The 22,211-nt window shown below is 42.4% G+C and overlaps 1 protein-coding gene across 13 annotated transcripts in view; it reads right to left on the bottom strand.

Moving 5' to 3' along the window:
- The window catches only part of AMMECR1 (AMMECR nuclear protein 1), a 113,757-nt gene that overhangs the window by 5,918 nt on the left and 85,628 nt on the right, over positions 1–22,211 (bottom strand). For 9 of the 13 annotated variants that reach the window (XM_037908901.2, XM_043521727.1, XM_037908905.2 and 6 more), the window contains one exon: positions 4,017–8,366. The exons of the other annotated variants lie outside the window; for them this stretch is intronic. In XM_037908901.2, the coding sequence (XP_037764829.1) occupies positions 8,252–8,366 (115 nt within the window). In that variant the 3' untranslated portion in view covers positions 4,017–8,251. Of the gene's footprint in view, positions 1–4,016; positions 8,367–22,211 lie in introns of those variants that run through there. 13 annotated transcript variants of the gene reach the window in all.

Here is a 22,211-nt window from a genome sequence, read left to right as displayed (position 1 = left end):
TTTTCATTGGTAGGTATAGCCACCCATGAGTCCATCATGCTTGGGAATGCACCATGCTCCATTTGGGAATACTACCATGGGGAAAGGGAGAGTAGCTCTCTACTTGAATATTGCAGGATAGAAAAGCATACATACTTCACTACTACTACTTTGTAAACATGCCTTTATACAGGTGACAAAATCTGATAAATGCCAAGATGGAAGCTTTAGTCAGGTATGTTAAGGATGGGGTTGATTGCCAGAGCATTACCTATATATATATGGGTGGCAGAACGAGGGGAAAATACTTAGTATTCTGCATGCATTGAGTGATTTTTTACTTTAGCAACAGCAATCAAAACAAGTCAATTCCTGTGTATTAGTGATGAAGTGAATGTGTAAAGGCTTTTTTACCAATCTAATGACTACTTTCCCCAAACTGCCTGTGCCCAGATCACTATCACTCCATTACTTCCCCAAGACACACCCATGCCCCCCACCAGAGAGGAAATGTCTTAGAAACTTTTTTCTTTTCCAGCTAAAGGGTACCTCCAAAGCCTTCCCGCAGAATGTCAAGATGTAAAACTGCTAGGAGTTGGGGAAAGGATTATTAAACACTTTTAAGGTACAGTTCAGACTGTAGATTTATCCTTCATAGAAATAAAGTATTAAAAACAGATTTGCTGCTTGATGCTATTAGTCACAATTTTGAAAGTACTACAGTGATGTCAAAAAGGTAAAATTTACGTATCTAATTTTTCATTCTCTGAAGTTGGCACCATGTTCTATGATCCATTACAACTGGGTTATTTCTCCTAGTCTTCCAAGTGCAAGAAGCGTCTTTGTTTTAAAACTCTCTAGCTGTACAATGTACAGCCAACAGGTGGCGCTGTTCAGAGACCTGTAACTCCCCAAACTTAGGTTTCAGAGTGACAGCCGTGTTAGTCTGTATTCGCAAAAAGAAAAGGAGTCCTTGTGGCACCTTAGAGACTAACCAATTTATTTGAGCATGAGCTTTCGTGAAGTGAGCTGTAGCTCACGAAAGCTCATGCACAAATAAATTGGTTAGTCTCTAAGGTGCCACAAGTACTCCTTTTCTTTTTCCCCAAACTTAGAAGACAAACTATACATTCTGATTATTAAACATAAAATATTAGTATTGCCAGGCAGGAGACTGTATCTACTTACTTTTTTAGACAAAGAGTGGAAATGAAGACTTGTGGCAAAGTCAGATCCCAATTTGAGTGAATCCCAAGATTTGTCCCTCTCTGAAGGAATACTCAGGGAGGGGAAAAAAGGAAGGATTGAGAGTTCCTCTTCAACTGGAATTTAATGCAAAATTGGACACTTTGGATGGGGTCTCATGGAGTCCACTTAGAAGGAAAAATTACAGAATATGTAAATTTTACTTTTCTGCCTGGTGGGCAGCTGGTGCTCTGGGCACTACAACTAGGAAGTAGACAATCTCCAAAAATGGGGAGAAACCTTAAACCATCAAGAAAATTGAATCCCACAATATACAGACGCTCCCTGACTTATACAATCGTTCTGTTCTGGAAAGCCTTGCGTAACTCGAATTTTGCGTAAATCGGAAACGTATACCTGAATGTTATGCAAAAAACCCCAAAGACTCCTATTTCTAGCTTACGGAACTTTTTACGTAAGTGAAAATTTGCGTAAGTCGGTTCTTGCATAACCCGGGGAGCGTCTGTATGGAGTACAGTGAAGGGAACATCCTCTGGGGTATTAGTGTAGTCGTCTAGCCCAATAGCTTGTCTTTACAAAGCCACCTATTGACATACATGCAAAAGCTACACAAACGAGCCCAAATTTTCACATTTGGGCACCTAAATCCACAGAAGACACCTCAGTAAGAGTGATCTGATTGGCAAGGATTCTGAGCACACTGTTCTCAATGGATTTGGTTCCTAATTTTAGTCACCCAAATTTGGGGTCAAGGATTTTGGGGAAAGAAATGCATAGTCTCCCCACAACTGCCAAATCCCATCTGCTACATAGGAGGGGCAGCATCATTTTTACATGAACTGTATAAATGAAAGGAATTAAATTTACGGGGTAGCTGGAATTTTACATATTCACAACTGCATACACTCACCCTTCCTGTGGAATGTGGTCAAAGTTGTACTAGCACAATGTGAAACAAACCAGTTGAGGACTTAAGCAAGACTAGTAACACTGCAAGTAATCTCTTTTTTGAAATGAGGTGGGGAAAGAAAATGAATGTACACTGATCACTATCTAGACCCTCAGGGATAGTGTAGATCGGGGGTCAGCAACCTTTCAGAAGTGGTGTGCCGAGTCTTCATTTATTCACTTTTAATTTAAGGGTTCGCGTGCCAGTAATACATTTTAATGTTTTTTAGAAGGTGTGTCTCTATAAATCTATATATTATATAACTAAACTATTGTCGTATGTAAACAAGGTTTTCAAAATGTTTAAGAAGCTTCATTTAAAATTAAAATGCTGATCTTACGCCGCTGGCCCGCTCAGCCTGCTGCCAGCCTGGGGTTCTGTTCACCCAGGCTGAGCGGGGCCTGTGGCCAGGACCCTGGCTGGCTGAGCCCACTGCCGGTCTGGGGTTCTCTCCGCCGGGTCCCGGCTGCTGGCCCTGCTCAGCCTGCTGCCGGTCTGGGATCCCGGCCCTGCCCACACAGAGTGGGTACGTACCTACCTTCTCCCTGGTTCTAGCCCATTCTCTTCCTCTCTCTCTGCACTGAGCTGAGGGTGGGAGTGCACTGAGCACAGGGTTGGGGTGTAGGGTCTGGCTAGGAGCTAGAATGAGGGAGGGGGCTCAGGGTTAGGGCAGAAGGTTTGGGTGTGGAGTGCTTACTTGGGCAGCTCCCATTTGGTACGAGGGGTGCAGGAGCTCCCGTTTGGTGCTCAGGGTGGGAATGTGGGGAGTGCAAGGGTCAGGACATGGGGTGGGGGGGTGCAAGAGTAAGGGCAGGGGGCTGGGGGTGTGTGCTGGAGTCAGGGCTGGGGGTGTGTGAGGGGGTGCAGGAGTCGGGGGTGCAGGAGTCAGGGCTGGGGTCACTCCCAGCCCTGAGCGGCTCACAGTAGGGGGCTGTAGGGTATATGCCCTGATTCCACCCTCCTTCCCCAAGGACCTGTCCCCACCTCGTCTCCCTCTCCTCCCCGGAGCGCTGTGGCTCTGGTTCTCCCCCTTCTGTGCAAGGGCCATCAGCTTATTGGCGGCAGGGAGGGAGAGGAGGAGGGGCAGGAACCCAGCATGCTGGGGGAAGGAGGGAGCTTGCCTGCTCTGCAGCAGCAGCTGGTGGGGGTGGGCAGGATTTTTAATGGCAAGCTGCTGCCTGGTGGGGTCCCGGCCTGGGTTTGGCAGCAGGCTGAGCATGCCATTAAAAATCGGCTCCCGTGCCATCTTTGGCAGATGTGCCATAGGTTGCTGACCCCTGGTGTAGATAATACTTAGTCCTGCCATGAGTGCAGGGGCCTGGACTAGATGACCTACTGTGGTCCGTTCCAGTCCTACAGTTCTGCTTTAGGTGGGATTTATGGTGTTTGTTACATACTCAATACTCTGTGTATTCATTTCCTGAATTTTATACTGTTTTGTCACATCTCCCAAATATGTACTATATATAAATGATAGCAGCAGTTGTACCAGTATGACTGGTTTTGCAACAAGAAGGCTCTGTATAAAAGACCAGACCCCTCCCTCCTGGATTTGATTTAAAAGTGACTGAAATCAATGGAAGTAGCATACACTCAGTAAATCGAGCTCTGAAGGAACTGAAGTGTTACATATTAGGCAGGGTGACATCACTTCTCAGTTAGATTGTCAATTTCTCTTTGCCACAGAAATACCAAGTGGTTCATGCCCAATTTATTGCTCTAGCTGGGTAAATGAACAGACTGACTTCATTTAGAACAAAATGTACCTCCAAATACATCATTAAAATCCAAATTCCTTTTTGGAACTCTCAAATGTTCAAAAAAGTAACTGAGCTGGCCACACAATTTAGCAAAGAAACATGAAAACAGGAAATGGTGATTCTTTTTCCTTATTTTATTGGGTAAATGATTTAAAAGGTAAGAACAATAGTGTTAAAACTACTACAATATCTTTCCACAGCCATATCTCACAGACCCACAGATAACCTTCTATATTTTTTTTTGTTTTTTCCTCATTTTTACCTTTTTAAGCCATACTCATATTAAAATGCCCATTTCAACAGTTTCTTCACACTAATAGCAATTAAATGTTGGAAGGGAGGATCTAGTTATTATGGAAGGGGGTTCAGGTAATCTGTGATATTATTGTAATCAATAATCAAGTTACTAATAAGGAAGGAAAAATAGGGGCCCTGTAAGCTACTCCAGGTAGCTCAAAGCCCGTAATGTGTCACCGTTGCATTCCAGATAACTCATTATGCTGGTGAACAATTCAAAGTAATTTTTTTCATAACATATAAAACACTAAAATAACTTAGAAACTAGATCCAAATATTTTGAAAAGAATCAACTTTGATATACAAAAACAGTCATAAGTTGTTACAAAAGTTTCAAACAAAAGTTTGTCTTCTCAGTGCGTTTATGTACCAGCGCAGTTACTGGATCCAGAGCAAAGAAAGAGGTTTTTATTTTTTTCTTTAACAGTAATAAAAAACAAGGAGAACATATCTTTGTATATAAAGAATCATTGCTGGTCATAAGAATAAATGTAACCAGAAACCCTTAAATCTGAGAGGCACACTTTGGGTTTCTATATTTATTTTTAACATAAAAGGAAAGTCACCAGTTTATTTAAATGAAGGAGGTACTCAGACTCCTCAAATAAACTTAATTCCATTAACATCACTAGCAAAAATCAGTTAGAAACTGTACAAAAATAAAAAAGTTACCCTTTAACCCTGCAGGGATTTTGTAAGGACTGGAAGGCAGGCTTTAGGAGCAGCATGTGTGCATGGCTGGAGGCTTCTTTGGTTCGATCTAACACACACAAGAGATGTAACCTACTCCAGGCAAGAGTTTGAAAAACCCGCACATTTGAAGACAAGTAAAGAGGTCCATATACAAATGTCAGGGTGTGCCACATCAATTGCCCTGATGAACTTCATACACCAGGTCCAAACTCACTACTGTGCCCTCCACCTACTGTGTCTAGCACTGTGGTGGAAGTCAGTGCGATAGCACAATCTGGGGCAGAAGGAAGGCCACTTGAAGCATGACTGAGCAACACTTAGAGGGGCTTGCTGTCTAACTCAGGTAATAGCACATGGATCTGAGGAAGAGACTTTAAAGTGACAATTAAAGCCTTTTAAAATGGAATAAAGCAAACTGATTAGTGTTTCTCGAAAGCTAAAATGTTAACTTAAAAAAAAAACAGTGAAAATACCCAACATAAAAATATTTCCACTGAACTATATCTAAAAGGCTATTAGTGTAGTTAAATAAGAACATTCATGAAACGGATTTCACAGACCTATTCTGTCCCAGGGCATGTCTGAGTGAAATTTATGCAAGTTTATTCAAATATACCCATAAGTATATAAGAAACATAATAAACAGCATTCTCGGCACTTACATATCGAGGAGATAGGTGCCCCAGAAACATAGTAGATAGATTTGATTATTCTAAGCATGAAAAACCAGTGTATTTCTACATATCTCCTACAAAACTGACTGATTGACCCATATATCTGTAACAGTTTTTTAATAATGACACAAGACACTGGTCCAGAAGGGCCTGGGCATTAATTGATTTTAAAGCACACCTTTACAATTTGTATAAGACTCTTTGAACTATTCTTTTTAAGCAACAGCTACTGAAAGATAGACAAAAATTCATTGTGCATTATGCTGTGTACAAAAAGGAGACAAAACTATCCTTTTTTTTCCCCCCAAGCCATGATGGGAAGTATTGCTGACCTTGTCCTTCAAAACCTGCAGGATTGTTTATTTCATCAGTATATCATTATTACACTGGTAAGAAATTCTGTATAACATCTGCATATATTGAGGATTTTTAAAAAATCTGATATGATTTTAGAGTCCGCATGACCAGTCACGTGACCTGCTCAAGGTTGATTAGCACCTTTAAATACATATATATTTTTATATATAATCTTTTTTTAAAAAACTTCTAACAATGAGCTCATACAGAAGCATGAGCATGCTGTAACGAGATGATGGGTAAAGATGGGGTAAATGACCTTTTTTTTTTTTTTTGCAGCAGACAATATTATTCAGCTTGTGCTCAGTTTCCCTATAAGGGCAAGAAAAAAACCTTTCAATCAAGTAGCCACTTGTTTACAGTTTCCACTTAAAAGCTAATCCACTTTAAAATGTTCCCCAAGTAGAAACAAGACAATAGAATCCTCCAAAATATCCTCTATATAAACATCTATTGATTTTTGCAGTGTCCACTTCGCATCTCCCTTGGCTACTGAATTTTCAGGCCCTTTTGTTTGCTTATAAATTAAGGCATCACAACTGAAAGTGTTTGGACATCAAATGCTGTGGATGAAGGAATACCAAAGACCTTCTATCTTAAAACTAACCAGCAAAACCTGCCTCATATTACAGGTGAGCAGTAACAATTTACCCAATTACCTTTTAAAATATAAAAGTTTTAGCATGATCCACTAGCCCTCTGCCATTTGCTACAGCAAAAGTATTATTAGCGCCGTCTTTTTTCTCTTATCTGTTTAGAATATATGTTTTTTCACACACACACACACACACATCCATTATTTGAAATATTTGGGGATTTCTGCTTAATGTATTTTACTCATCCGCATGTAGAGGGTCTTTTTCTATGATGCATGGGGCATATTATCCCCTTGAATAGGCAATAAACTACTACTGGTGCTAGTGGGAGTTCTACAGCCACACGAAGCAAGGAGAGAATAGGCCCCAAAATGTTCAGGTCTTGCTACTATACCACACGTACCTTTTATAAATCCCATCTCCATTACTACAGCTGTAACAACAAACCAAATTCTGATCAATACGCTAAATGAATTTCTACCTCTTCTTAGTGCAGAAACGTTACCAGAACTATTTCACAGTACTTACAACTCTCCAGGACTGCTCCTGTAATAGATGAAGCCATCTGAAATCATGGCATATTTGTCCTGTGCTCTTTCTCCAACACCCACACTGTTTTTTAAAACAACAGTTAATTGTTATCTGGCTAATCATGACCTAATACAACTTAGGAAACCCACAACTAAAAAGAAAGAATATGATGAGGAGAGAAGAGAAATTCTTTCACAATTTGCTTGCTCAAAAGAATCCCAGTTTAAAACATAATTGACACTAGATCAGTAGAGAATTGAGTGTGGTTTGCTAAGCTATCTGGTGCTTTTAATATTCTTCCTATGATTTTTATATAACTATATTTATGTCCTAGACAAAAGGCACAAAAATCTAAATCCATTTCTTCCTAATATAAAACATTGCCTCTTCACCAACCATTATTAAAACAAAAGTGACTCCTAATTTGAGAACATCAGAACGACGTCTCTTCTTTGCATTACAAACACTGTTTTGGTGTCTGATCCTGAGAAGGGCAGAATACCCTCGATTCCCACATAATGGAATATGAGTTGAGGGCACTTAGTACCCTGCTGGATCAGGCACTTTAAGTCTGTAATCAATTAGACCAGCCGATCCTGAAATACTTCCTATCATCAGTGCCTCTTATGCTAGGTACAACAGCTTCTCTTCATCTGAAATATTGCCCTTCAAATTCTATCTGTAAGTACTGGATCTGAAGCTCATGTATTTAACTACATGACATAAAGAGCTTTTACTACAGTGGTGGGAATGTATGCTTAATACCTGAATCTCTGATATGTTTCATTCCCTGTTACAACTATTAATGCAATAGCAACAAATGTCTTACTCAAAAAAAGGATATCCCTAATTGTAACCCTTAAACATTAAAGTCTTCCTTCCATCCACAGTCACAGAAAACCTTGACTGATATAATTCAATGTTAATGTAGTATAAATTTCAAATTTTATAAAAAACACAAGGGTTATATATGCTGCAAAAAAACCCCGCAGTGACTCAATAAAAAAGAATTATGGGAACTTCGTAATAATGCAGTTTTCTCACCCGTTGCCACGATGAACTTGACCAACCAAGGAGAAGCGTCAACATGGCAACGGAAACTATCATCATAAAATGGTACAGTAATAGAGATAGCTAGACCAGGAAGGGGCGGGGTCTCCTGGGAAGAGGTCTGCAGAGAGGTCCAGTGACTGGTCATGTGGCTCAGTGTCAGGAATAATGGTTGTATGGTGGAAGGGGGTGCCCAATGCCATTTTGGAAGTGATGATGCTGTCGATGGGCAAGGTACTCTGTGTAGCTCATGGTCATCTTCTCACTACGGTACCTAAAAATGGGCAAAAAAAAGTCTTAAAGGATTTTTAAAGGAAACCATTAGAAATACTAAAGTTAGGCTTGGAAGGATTAGATTTAATCGGTAAACAAACTTCACTGTACGCACACAAACCGATAAATATTTCCATTGATTAAAAACTAAAATGTACAGAGTGGCAACATAACAAATATGCTGCTTGAGAACTTAAAGTAATATCCTTAAATCAAACTCTATATATTTTGACGTGATGTTGACAATTTGTATTTTAATAAAAAAAGCTTTTCTTCTTGAATCTGTGTCTACTGTCATTAAATAATTGTCTGCACTACCCCATAATATCCCACTACTGTGAAAATGTAAATAGATAAAAATGCTTAAAAACAAACATGGATATTATCCACCAAAATTACAAACAAGCAAATAAAAATCCAATTCTGCAAGTCCTAACTGAGGTTATGGCATAGTCATGTGCTTTCCAAAAATAGAGATTTCATCATTTTGCTATTAGGGAGTTGGACTCTAATCTCAGTTTCAGTGATGTAAACCCAGAGTAACTCCATGGATTTCACTGGGGTCACTTTGGATTGCTTTATTTCAGTTTCATTAAAGCACCTATCTGGGTGACTTTTTTCAACTGAATATATACAATAGTATAAATGTCTTCAGAAGGTGTTGCCCATCAATAGTAGCTGTCCAAGGAGGTGGTGGTAAAGCTACATCAGTTTGTACCAGAGTTACTCCATATCCTTAACCAACTCACCCCACAAAGTCAGAGAAGATGCAAGAACCACACATGGCCCAAAATCCACGTGGCCTCCTTTCACATAACGTCTTTAGTTGTAAATGCCCACAGTCTGGACTCAAGTATACTTCTATACGGGTGCCAATGCAAAATAACTCCATGGAAGTCAAAATGGAGTTACTCACCTTTTTTGTACCAAAGCCTGATATACACCTAAAAGTTAGGTTGACATAGTTATGTTGAGTATCAGAGAGGTAGCCGGCTTAGTCTGTATCCACAAAACCAACGAGAAGTCTGGTGGCACCTTAAAGACTAACAGATTTATTTGGGCATAAGCTTTTGTGGGTAAAAAACCTGAAGAAGTGGGTTTTTTACCCACGAAAGCTTATGCCCAAATAAATCTATTAGTCTTTAAGGTGCCACCGGACTCCTTGTTTTTATAGCTATGTCTGTCAAAGGTGTGAAAAATTCCTGCCCCTCAGCGCTGTAGCTCTGCCAACTTAATCCCTAGGCACAGTTAGGTTGACAGAAGAATGCTGCCGTTGATCCAGCAACCATTCCTCGGGGAGGCGGCATTCCTGCAGTGAGCGAAAACCCCTCTTCTGTCACTGCAGGAGGCATCTCCCCTATTGCGACATAGCTGTGGTGCTGAACCTGTGCCACTACATCACCCATCGTGTGGACATGGCCCACGTATAACAAAGAAGAATCTGGCTCCCGATAGGTTCTTTTTAAACGCTCTTCATAAAAACAATTAATAAAGTTTACCAACAAATCTGCAAACTGCTGCCACATTTACACTTACGCTGTACTGTAAAATTGGGAATTGTGCATTTATGTTGAGACTATTCCTTGCGCTCTATTGCCACAAACTGTGATTTGAAAGACCAAAAATATAAGGGAAGCACAAATGTACTTGACACGATAGTGTTTGTTAGTGATGGACGTATTCATCAAATGGCTTCCAGCCTTGGCTGAAAGATGGGTTGTACGTCTCCTCAGTTTGATGTGAATGAAGTGTGGCACTTACTATGATGTGAGGATCTTAAAAGGAGTATGGCTTCTGGTTTCTGAGTAAACTGATCTTTGAATGAAATCCCCTTCCACTCTGAAAATAAACCATCAACTTGGCAGCTAATGAAGTTACTTGAATGTGTGTCAAAGCAGGCCAAGGGCAGTCTGTCTGAAACTAGAATCACATCTGCTTGTTGAACCAGATGGAAAAACAAAATGCTATTGCTATCCTTATCCTGCATCCTAAGTCACTTTTTAGACATTCCCTGTGACAGAAGAGAGAATTAAAGTTAATGCCAATACTAGAACTCAAAGGATAGCTGGAGCTACCGCCATCACTCTGAAGTGGGGATCATGAGCAATGGACCAGTTTTGGTCTATTTCAAGGGTTCTCAAACTTCCTTGCACCCCTTCTATCTACAGAATTACTACACAATCCTAGGAGTGGGGAGCCGGAGCCAAAGCCTAAGCTCCACCGCCGTGAGTGAGGGAGGGGATGGAGGTGGGGGGAAAGCCAAATTCCAAGGGCTTTAGCCCCAGGAATGGGCCCTGTAACCTGAGTTCTGCCACCCAGGGCTGAAACCCTTGGGTTTTGGCTTTGGCTCCAGGCGGTGGGGCTCGGGCCTCGGCTTCAGCCCTGGCCCCCAGCAAGGCTAATGCCAGCCCTGGTGACCCCATTAAAACAGTTTGAGAACTGCTGGTCTATTTAAAACTTTTTTCACCCTTGACTTCTGGAATAGAGAGAGAAGTTATGCCTCCTGCCCGAATTCTCTCAATATTCTCGGAGGGAAAGGGGACAGCAGAAGCTGCACAACAACACAATTATTTCAATACAAAAAGCAACTGGAGCTGTGTTTCAAGATACCTTATCTGACAAGAAGTGTTTAATGTTTCACTGTTACCCTATATCACAGATGCCAGTAGGAGTTATTTGAATTGTTAAACACAGACAACTAGCAGATGTGGAATACTGGAAAACAGGAACAGTCCTCTAAATACATATTTTTGACTACTTACTTCACTGATGAGGGCCAATAATTCTCCACTGGTTTGGGTGCTATAGATGTAAACAACACACTCAAGCTGGAGGTGTTATTTCCAGGTCAGGTAGATGTACGTGTGCTAGGTCTGAACACACTAAAAATAGAAGCGTACCTGCAGCGGCTTGGGCAGTGAGATGGGTTAGGCACCTTGAGTACAATCACTTCCCTGTAAGTCTTATTCTCTGAAAACAGTAGGAGACTAATATTCCTAGGTTCTTGTGACTTGTGGAAACTCCTATATCAAAACTCTGATACTATTAACTCTAGCAGCAGAGGTCTCTCCTACCATCTCCAATTAGTTCCTTTCTAAGCAAAAGGTAAAAAGTTATAGAATTGAAAAAATAAAGCAGGTACATTTTCTATACTTGGAAACTGAGTTTGGTTCTGCAACGACTAGCTCTTCCCCTTGAATCTCAGGACTGAATAATTTTCTCTATTTGTATTCTTCACAATGATCAAGGTGACCAGGAGAATTCTGGATCGTGAGTTGTCAGTGAGCCACAAACACTGTATTTTTCAATGACCGCATCCTCACTCACACCCAAAACACTTATTTTCACAGATCACAATATCATTCTGCCTTCCTCCTCTCTGAATCTAAAACACAGTAGCCTAACTTGGTGGGCTACAGCACTGAGTATTTATCTTAAGAGAACACAGCTCTTCAGAAAATCTCCACGTTAAGAAGGCAGCTTCTATAGAGCTAGGTGATTAAGGTATACATTTAAGAAACTTATCTCCTCCACCAGAAGCTGGAGATCACTCAGTCAAAGCTGGTGGCTACCTTTGAATGGACAAATCTCATAAATTCAATGATAAGATCTGCAAGACCACAGTGTCTTTTCATCAGACAGATGCCCACTGTCTTTATATGGAGATGGCTTTTGGGCCCTACGGTTGGTACCACATCAATAATTTAGTGCCTTATCCAAATTTACTGTTTAAATGAAATGATACTCAGTGATCAGTGATACTCACCCTGGGGGTGGTGATTGGGGAAACTGTCTAGTACAAGTTATGAATTCTGGTTGATTTGTGGAGTTATGGAATGTTACTATGAAAACTGCTGTTATCATGAATACCGATATAGATTAGATACATGCAAATCCTCCATTTCAGACAGAACCTGCAGTGGGTACACACCAGGCAAGAGACAATGGGGCATACTTAATGTTAATGATCATGCTTTGATCACACAAAAGTTATGCTAAAAAATGGATGCATCCTAGGGGAAAACCAGCTTTACCCATCCTCTGAGGGTGCAGAGTTGTGGGGGGAAGGAAAGTTATCAACCACAAAACAAACAGCAACAGAGAGAGCCAGACAGGAAGAGGGAGCACTGGACAGAAGAAAGCAAAGTCACAAGCCGGGGGAAGGAAACTTCATGAGGGAAAAGCTACCCTATACGTAACAGCTTGCCCTGCCTGCCTTCCTGGATACAGATGGCCTCCAAGGACTCCCAAGAGACAAACACCTACAAGATCTCTATCAAGCATTCTTAAAACTACAATACCCACCTGCTGAAGTGAAAAAACAGACTGACAGAGCCAGAAGAGTACCCAGAAGTCACCTACTGCAGGACAGGCCCAACAAAGAAAATAACAGAACGCCACTAGCCATCACCTTCAGCCCCCAACTAAAACCTCTCCAGCGCATTATCAAAGATCTACAACCTACCCTGAAAAATGATCCCTCACTCTCACAGATCTTGGGAAACTGACCAGTACAGCAAATACTCTTCAGCAACCACACACCACACAACAAAAACACTAACCCAGGAACCTATCCTTGCAACAAAGCCCAGTGCCAACTCTGTCCACATATTTATTCAAGTGACACTATCATAGGACCTAATCACATTAGCCACGCCATCAGGGGCTCATTCACCTGCACATCTACCAATGTGATATATGCCATCATGTGCCAGCAAAGCCCCTCTGCCATGTACATTGGCCAAACAGGACAGTCTCTACGTAAAAGAATAAATGGACACAAATCTGACATCAGGAATCATAACATTCAAAAACCGGTAGGAGAATACTTCAACCTCCCTTTCCACTCAGTAAAAGACTTAAGGGTGGCAATTTTGCAAAGAAAAGCTTCAAAAACAGACTCCAACGAGAAACTGCTGAGCTTGAATTAATATGCAAACTAGATACCATTAACTTGGGTTTGAACAGAGACTGGGAGTGGCTGGGTCATTACACATATTGAATCTATTTCCCCATGTTAAATATCGTCACACCTTCTTGTCAACTGTCTAAATGGGCCATCTTGATTATCATTACAAAAGTTTTTTTCTCCTGCTGTAATAGCTCGTCTTAATTGATTAGCCTCTTACAGTTTGTATGGCAACTTTCACCTTCTCTCTCTCTGTGTGTGTGTGTGTGTGTGTGTGTGTATATCTATATCTATCTATCTATCTTCTTACTATATGTTCCACTGTATGCATCCGATGAAGTGGGCTGTAGCCCACTAAAGCTTATGCTCTAATAAATTTGTTAGTCTCTAAGGTGCCACAAGTCCTCTTGTTCTTTTTGCGGATACAGACTAACACGGCTGCTACTCTGAAACCAAGAGACAGGTGATCTAACAAGGCGCATTGTGTTTAGGATCTTAGTTATGATCTATAGGATCTGACTCTCTTTTGCTTTATATGATTAAGTAAAAGAGTAATTATATGTTAGACTTGTGAAGCATTTAGCACAGATGTTTTGCACAAAAAATGGTGGTTAACCTTCCATAACTGTAGCTCGTCATGTGCTGCATATGTCCTTTGCACTCTAGGTCTGCATGTGCCCTGAGCACAGTCGCTGGAAATTTTCCCCTCAGTGGTACCCAAAGGGTGTCACACGCCTTAGTGCCGGTATAAAGCGTCCGATCGACCCCTCAGTTCCTTCTTTCCAGAAAACTCTGATGTAGAGGGGCAGGAGGGCAGGTCATGGAATGGACACGCACAAAACATCTCGAACAACAACAGTTACAGAAGGTTAGTAACTGGTTTTTCTTCTTTGTGTGATTGCACGTGTGCATTCCACTCTAGGTGACTCCCAAACAGTTGACTAGGTGGAGGAATCGGAGTTCATGGACACACTGACTGCAGAACAGTTTGCTCAAATTTGGCATAAATCTCTGGCCTGTTGAGTGATTGTGTAATGGGAGGAGAACGTGTGCACTGATGACCAGTTCACTGCTTTACAAATATCGTGAACAGGGATCTGCGCTAGGAAAGACAGATGTGTCATTTGAAAAAACGGATCGGTTACCCACCCAGGTTTGGAAAGTTGATATTGCTGCAAGGTGAACCTTGAAAGAGGAGATTAGCTTAGACCTGCTGCTTCAGGTGCAATAGATATTCAAGTCTTTCTTATCAAGATGACTTCATGGGTGAGATTCCATGTTGCAACGCCCACTTTGAAAGGTAAGTAGTCCTGGTGGAGGGCTTTCTACTACCTGACAGGATCTGAGAAACTTGCTCTGAGCAAGCCTGCTCGCTGGGATTTAGCCATGAAGCTTCCAGGCTGACAGGTGAAGGAAGCTCAGGTTTGAGTGGAACAGCGACTGTGGTCCTGAGAGATCAGGTCCTGGGGTAATGGAAGCAGGATTGGTGTGGCCACTGAGAAGCTCAGCAGAGTGGAGACTAATGTTGGCAGGACCATGCTAGGGCTATCAGAATGACCTGGTTTTGGTCCCGCTTGATCTTTAGCAGTACTCTGTGCATGAGCAGGATAGGGGGGAAAGGATAGTAAAGATGTCCCATCCACAGTAGCGGAAAGGTTTCTGTGATAGAATCCGGAGTGTGGCCTTGTAGGGAGCAGAATTGGGGACCCTTTCTGTTGTACTTGATTGCAAACAGGTCTATGTGGGGCGTCCCCCACTGCTGGAATACGTCCCTCACCACATCCAGGCGACTGGAGAAAGACCTGCTGAGGCAATCTGCCAGCTCATTTTGTGTTCCTGGACAAGCGAGGCAAGAGCAAGCTCCTCCATGCCCGGTGAGATAAAACATGGCTGCAGTGTTGTTCATGAAAGGAAGGCTATTCCAAAACTTCACTCCTCTGATGGTTAGAAACCTTCGTCTAATTTCAAGTCTAAACTTCCTGGTGGCCAGTTTATATCCATTTGTTCTTGTGTCCACATTGGTACTGAGCTTAAATAATTCCTCTCCCTTTCCGGTATTTATCCCTCTGATATATTTATAGAGAGCAATCAACCTCAACCTTCTTTTGGTTAGGCTAAACAAGCCAAGCTCCTTGAGACTCCTTTCATAAGACAAGTTTTCCATTCTTCGGATCATCCTAGTAGCCCTTCTCTGTACCTGTTCCAGTTTGAATTCATCCTTCTTAAACATAGGAGACCAGAACTGCACACAGTATTCCAGGTGAGGTCTCACCAGTGCCTTGTATAACGGTACTAAAACCTCCTTATCCCTCCTGGAAATACCTCTCCTGATGCATCCCAAGACCACATTAGCTTTTTTCACAGCCAGATCACATTGGCGGCTCAATCATCCTATGATCAACCAATACTCCAAGGTCCTTCTCCTCCTCCGTTACTTCTAATTGATGCGTCCCCAGCTTATAACTAAAATTCTTGTTATTAATCCCTAAATGCATGACCTTACACTTCTCACTATTAAATTTCATCCTATTACTATTACTCCAGTTTACAAGGTCATCCAGATCCTCCTGTATGATATCCCTGTCCTTCTCTAAATTGGCAATACCTCCCAGCTTTGTATCATCTGCAAACTTTATTAGCACACTCCCACTTTTTGTGCTGAGGTCAGTAATAAAAAGATTAAATAAGACTGGTCCCAAAACCGATCCTTGAGGAACTCCACTGGTAACCTCCCACCAGCCTGACAGTTCACCTTTCAGTAGGACTCGTTGTAGCCTCCCCTTTAACCAATTCCTTATCCACCTTTCCATTTTCATAGTGATCCCCATCTTTTCCAATTTAACTAATAATTCCCCATGTGGCACAGTACCAAACGCCTTACTGAAATCTAGGTAAATTAGATCCACTGCGTTTCCTTTGTCTAAAAAATCTGTTACTTTCTCAAAGAAGGAGATCAGGTTGGTTTGGCACGATCTACCTTTTGTAAAACCATGTTGTATTTTGTCCCATTTACCATTGACTTCAATGTCCTGAACTACCTTCTCCTTCAAAATTTTTTCCAAGACCTTGAATACTACAGATGTCAAACTAACAGCCCTATAGTTACCCGGATCACTTTTTTTCCCTTTCTTAAAAATAGGAACTATGTTAGCAATTCTCCAATCATACGGTACAACCCCTGAGTTTACAGATTCATTAAAAATTCTTGCTAATGGTCTTGCAATTTCACGTGCCAGTTCCTTTAATATTCTTGGATAAAGATTATCTGGGCCCCCCGATTTAGTCCCATTAAGCTGTCTGAGTTTCGCTTCTACTTCAGATATGGTAATATCTACCTCCATATCCTCATTCCCATTTGTCATGCTACCATTATCCCTAAGATCCTCTTTAGCTTTATTAAAGACTGAGGCAAAGTATTTGTTTAGGTATTGGGCCATGCCTAGATTATCCTTGACCTCTACTCCATCCTCAGCGTTTAGCGGTCCCACTTCTTCTTTCTTTGTTTTCTTCTTATTTATATGGCTATAGAACCTTTTACTATTGGTTTTAATTCCCTTTGCAAGGTCCAACTCTACTTGACTTTTAGCCTGTCTCACTTCATCCCTACATGTTCTGACCTCAATAAGGTGGCTTTCCTTGCTGATCCCTCCCATCTTCTACTCCCTGTATGCTTTCTGCTTTTTCTTAATCACCTCTCTGAGATGCTTGCTCATCCAGCTTGGTCTATGAATTTTTTCCCCTTTCTTGGGATGCAGGCTTCCGATAGCTTCTGCAGCTTTGATTTAAAATAATCCCAGGCCTCCTCTACCTTTAGATCCATAAGTTCTTCAGTACAATCCACTTCCCTAACTAATTTCCTTAATTTTTGAAAGTCAGCCCTTTTGAAATAAAAAACCCTAGTTGCAGATTTATTTTTGTTAATCCTTCCATTCAGTTTGAACTGAATTAGCTCATGATCACTTGAACCAAGATTATCCCCTACAACCATTTCTTCTATGAGGTCCTCACTACTCACCAAAACCAAATCTAAAATGGCATCCCCTCTAGTCGGTTCAGCAACTACTTGATGAAGGAATCCATCAGCTATCGCATCTAGGAAAATCTGAGCCCTATTATTACTACTAGCACTCGTCCTCCAGTCTATATCTGGGAAGTTAAAGTCTCCCATGATCACACAGTTTCCATTAGTATTTACTTTATTAAAAACATTAAAAAGGGCTCTATCCATATCCAAATTAGATCCCAGCGGTCTATAGCACACCCCAAGCACTATTCCAGGGGAGGTTCTAATAGTTTTCTTCCCCAATGTAATTTTTGCCCAGACGGACTCTGTCTTATCCATTCCATTGCTTCTTATTTCTTTACATTCTACCTCATCATTGATATACAATGCTACTCCACCACCTCTACCTTTATTTTGGTCTTTCCTAAACAGCACATACCCTTCAATACCTGTACTCTAGTCATGACTACTATTCCACCATGTTTCAGTTATCCCTATAATATCTGGTTCCACTTCCTGCACCAGTAGCTCTAGTTCCTCCCTTTTGTTACCTAGGCTCCTCGCATTGGTGTACAAACATCTTAATTTTTGCTGTTTGGCCTCACTCACATTTTGTACCATATTAGGCACCGTCATTCTACAGCCAGTATAACCTATTAGACTGGTATCCACACTGCCCTTCCTCCTTTATATACATTCTCCTACCCACGGCTGTATCCTTTCTTACTTCATTTTCTTCCCTCTCAATGCTAAAATCCGGCGTGGAGATTACCTGGACAACTTCCAACCATCTCCCCCAAATTCCTAGTTTAAACCTCTCTTAATCAGTTGTGCCAGCCTCCATCCTAGAAGTCTATTTCTTTCCCTACTCAGATGAAGTCCATCCCGAGAGAACTGTCCTCTGTCCATGAATGCCTCCCAGTGGCCATACATCCCAAAGCCCTCCTTATAGCACCACAATTGAGGGAGACGAGAACCCCAGGAGGTTCTGTGAGTAGAGTGTCCAGAGGTGGTGGTTTGGTGAGTACACTGAGGCCAGCCATGTCTGGAGAAACTTGAGGGGCCTTGCATGTTGTACCACATAAGTACATGTGACCTAACAGTCTCATACAATTTTGGGCTATTGTGATTGGATGACCTCTGAGGTGTGTTATCAGGGATGTGCTAGACTGGAAACATCCCTCTGGGAGGTAGGCCCTGACCTGAGTAGAGTTGAACACTGCTCCAGTGAACTCTATCCTTTGTGCCCGAGTGAGGGTAGACTGCTCTACATTTATCAGAAGGCTTAGGGACTTGAACACTACCTGAGCCCTGGACCAGCTCTTGTCTAGTCAGTCATCTAGATAAGGGTAGACCTGCACCCCTAAACTTCCTCAGGAAGACTGCCACTATTGCCATACATTTTGTGAACACCCATGGAGCTGCAGACAGGCTGAATGGGAGGACCATGAACTGTTAGTACAAGTGGTTCACTACGAATCTGAGGAACCTTGTGTCCTTGGTGTATGGATATATGAATAGGCATCTCTTTAATGGAGGATGGCATACCAATCCCTGGGATCCAGAGAGGGAATAATTGTTGAGCTGACACAGGTCTAAAATCAGTCTGAGACCTCCCTTGGCTTTTTGGATTAGAAAATAATGGGGGTAGAACCCCTTCCACAGCTCCCACCCAAAGCAGAGATTGAACCTCTGGGGCCAGAAGCTCTTTGTCGGGGGGGTCACTGAAGAGGGGGAAGGAGGGAGGGTGGGAAAGAGGGGCAGAAATAAACTGGAGGGTGTATCCCACTTCCACTGTGCTCAACACCCAAAGGTCCATGGTGATACAGGACCACATGCTGAGCGAGTGGGAAAGGCTAAAGGCAGTTTGTAAACAAAGGAGAAACAGGGTCTGGCATAGAAGTGTAGAACAGAAAGGGACCTCAAGAAGTCTTCTGGTCCAGTCCCGTGCACTCAGAGCAGGACTAAGTATTATCTAGACCATCCCTGATAGGTTTTTGTCTAACCTGCTCTTAAAAATCTCCAATGGTGGAGATTCCACAACCTCCCTAGGTAATTTATTCCAGTGTTTAACTATGCTGACAGTTAGGAAGCTTGTCCTAATGTCCAACCTAAACTGCCCTTGCTGCAATTTAAGCACAGTACTGGACAGGCTGTTGGGGCCTACAGTGCTTCCTTGAAGGCGCTGATGTGTACAGTTCAAGGGACTTAAGGGTTCCCCTGGAGTCTTTTAATCCATGAAGCTTCAAAAAGTACGTCCTGCAGCGTTTGCTGGACCTCCTGTGGGAGTCCCAAGGACAGTAGTCATGAATTCCTGCTCATGTCCACTGCCAAAACCATGGACCTGGCTGCTAAGCCAGCCACATCCAAAGCTGCTTGCAGCGAGACACTTGCCACTGATTTTCCCTTGTCCACCAGTGAGGAGTACTCTTGCCTAACCTCTTGTGGGACCAAGTCCTCGAACTTCTGCATGGAGGCCAACATGTTAAAATCATACCTGCCCCGCAGCGCCTGTTAGTCTGCAATTTTGAGTTGTAACCCTCCTAGTAGAATAAATTTTCCTACCAAACAAATCCAGTTTCTTTGAGTCCTCTGATTTTTGGGGTTGCACCCTCATAGGGTGACCAGATAGAAAGTGTGAAAAATTGGGATGGGGGGCGGGGTGAAGAGGTAATAGGCGCCTATATAAGAAAAAGACCCAAAAATCGGGACTTCCCTATAAAATTTGGGACTTCTGGTCACCATACACAATGAATATGCCCTGGAAACTGGGGGAAAACCCCACGGATTCCAAAAGGGCCACTGGACTGGCGTAGGTCTCCAGTGACCTCCTGGCCAGGCACTCGATGGTAACCCTGAGCCTGGGCAGCAGCAGATGACTCCAGCACAGTATTGGTACTGCACTGTGTTGCAGATGTAGACACTCATCTGGTACTGGACTCGAAGGTGCCTGTGTAAGTGCCAGAGTCAACGGTGCCGACTTCTGCAGTACTGAGCCAGAGGAGTGACCTGGTTTGGATCTAACTCTACTCTGGTCCCCAGGCCTGGCCATCTTCGTTGGTGATTGGTGCCAGGACTCGGGTATGGCAGGAGAAGCACTCCTTACCAATGCTGAGTCACTCAGTGCCGAGACTCACCAACCTGGCTCAGATGGAGGTCTCAGTGCGGTTCCATGAGCAAAAACTTCAGCCTGGCCTCCCGATCCTTCTCTGTGCAAGGTTTAAAGTCTCTGCAGATTTGGCAATGGTCCCCACCATGAACTTCACCTAGGCACTTTCAGCTTGAGTGCGGGTAGGTCAGGAGCATAGCCTTGTTGCAGGAGGTGAGGGCTCAAAGCCCGGTGACCGAGGCATGCCTCAGCACCAGAGAACAGACTGCTAAAAACTGCTAAATCACCAAGTTACAGAACTTCACTAAAACTAATTACAACTAACTATACAAATATAAGAAAAAGACCACTGAGAGAGCCTGCCAAAGCAAGGTCACTGGAACTGCTATCCATCACAGGCAGTAAGAAGGAACTGAGGAAGTGTGGGGTCAGTTGGGTGATTTATATTGGCACTATAGGTGCATGGCATCAGAGGGCACTTGAGCCGCCCTGATGGGTACCACTGAGGAAAACATTTCTGGTGACTGTGCTCGGGGTGCTTGCAGACTTACAGTGGAATGCACATGTGCAATCACTCAAACAGGAACTACAGTTCCTCAAGAGAAAACTAAACTGTAATCAGAAACTTCACTCCTTTAGGAGGAAGTTCTAGGAGTGGGTTTGTTTAAGCACGGGGGAGTCTGAAGGGTCAGCATAGCACTCAGGGGCTAAGCAGCTTGACAGCGGGTTCCTGCTTTCAGAAGAGGGTGCCAGAAAAAAGATTAGGGTTTCAACAGTAGCCTAGGGAACTGAGAATTGGAGCATTCAGGCTCCAGAGGCATAAAACACACAAGAGATGCAGAGACACAGAAAGTTTCCCTTCATAACAGTCCAGTGGGTAGCCAGCAAAGGAGCACATGGCCAGATCTGTGAAACTGGGTCTTACATCTACTTTGGATTGTCACACATGAAAATAAAGGACAGACATTTTGTCCTGCCTGTTAGTTTCTTTTCTCCTAGTTTCAGTACTTGGGGTGATATACATGGGACAAGTATTCCTACATCGCTCTCTCTTTCTCTATTTCATGTTGCTATATTAAAATAAATGAAAAAGAGTGGCTGTCTATAAAAAGATGAGGAAAGTAATTTTATATTTAGCAGTTACTATACTGGTATCACTGTTGGAGTAATGACATCTGGAGCTTTCTACAGACGACTGGCTTTTGTTATGAATCTCAGTGACAAGTCTGGTTCTGCCGCTACCTGCATGCAGAAAGGAGAATCTAAATAGGAATGAGACACACAAACTAGGAGAAAAGAGAATTAAAACCCAAACCTGTCTTTCCTTTTAAAGTGTCTAAGATACTTCATAACAAATTTTTAATCTATGGGGACAAGCCAAAATTAAATTAAGTGTTCAGCAGGAGGCAGGAAATTTCATGCAGTTTTAGTAGAGAAACAGGTTCTGTAACACAGATGGACCAAATCTGACTTTTGCTCAAGGACTGAGTCTGAGCAATAATGCTTTGTATAATATATTGGCCTAGTGTGGGTGATCACGACTTTCTGTAGTGGCTGTTCTCAGCAACCATGCAACCTGATACTTAGTTCAGTGTTATAGGTGGCCTATGCTTTGGTGCTGAAGATCCTAAGTTCTGTTCCTTCTAATGTATGAAGGTGGGTGGTTACCACGGGGCTACCCTGAAAATTTGAGAGAGAAAGAAATCAGTGGCTTGCTAAGGACGCATATATTACTCTTGCTGTGCCTTAACAGGATCTTTAAGTTTTAGTTCTGCAAAGGAATACTAATGAGAGATTCTTCTCCATGGTTCTTTCGGGAACAACA

This window comes from Chelonia mydas, chromosome 9 (assembly GCF_015237465.2).
Source record: "Chelonia mydas isolate rCheMyd1 chromosome 9, rCheMyd1.pri.v2, whole genome shotgun sequence".
Taxonomy (NCBI): domain Eukaryota; kingdom Metazoa; phylum Chordata; order Testudines; family Cheloniidae; genus Chelonia; species Chelonia mydas.
This window is presented reverse-complemented; position numbering and strand designations above follow the sequence as displayed.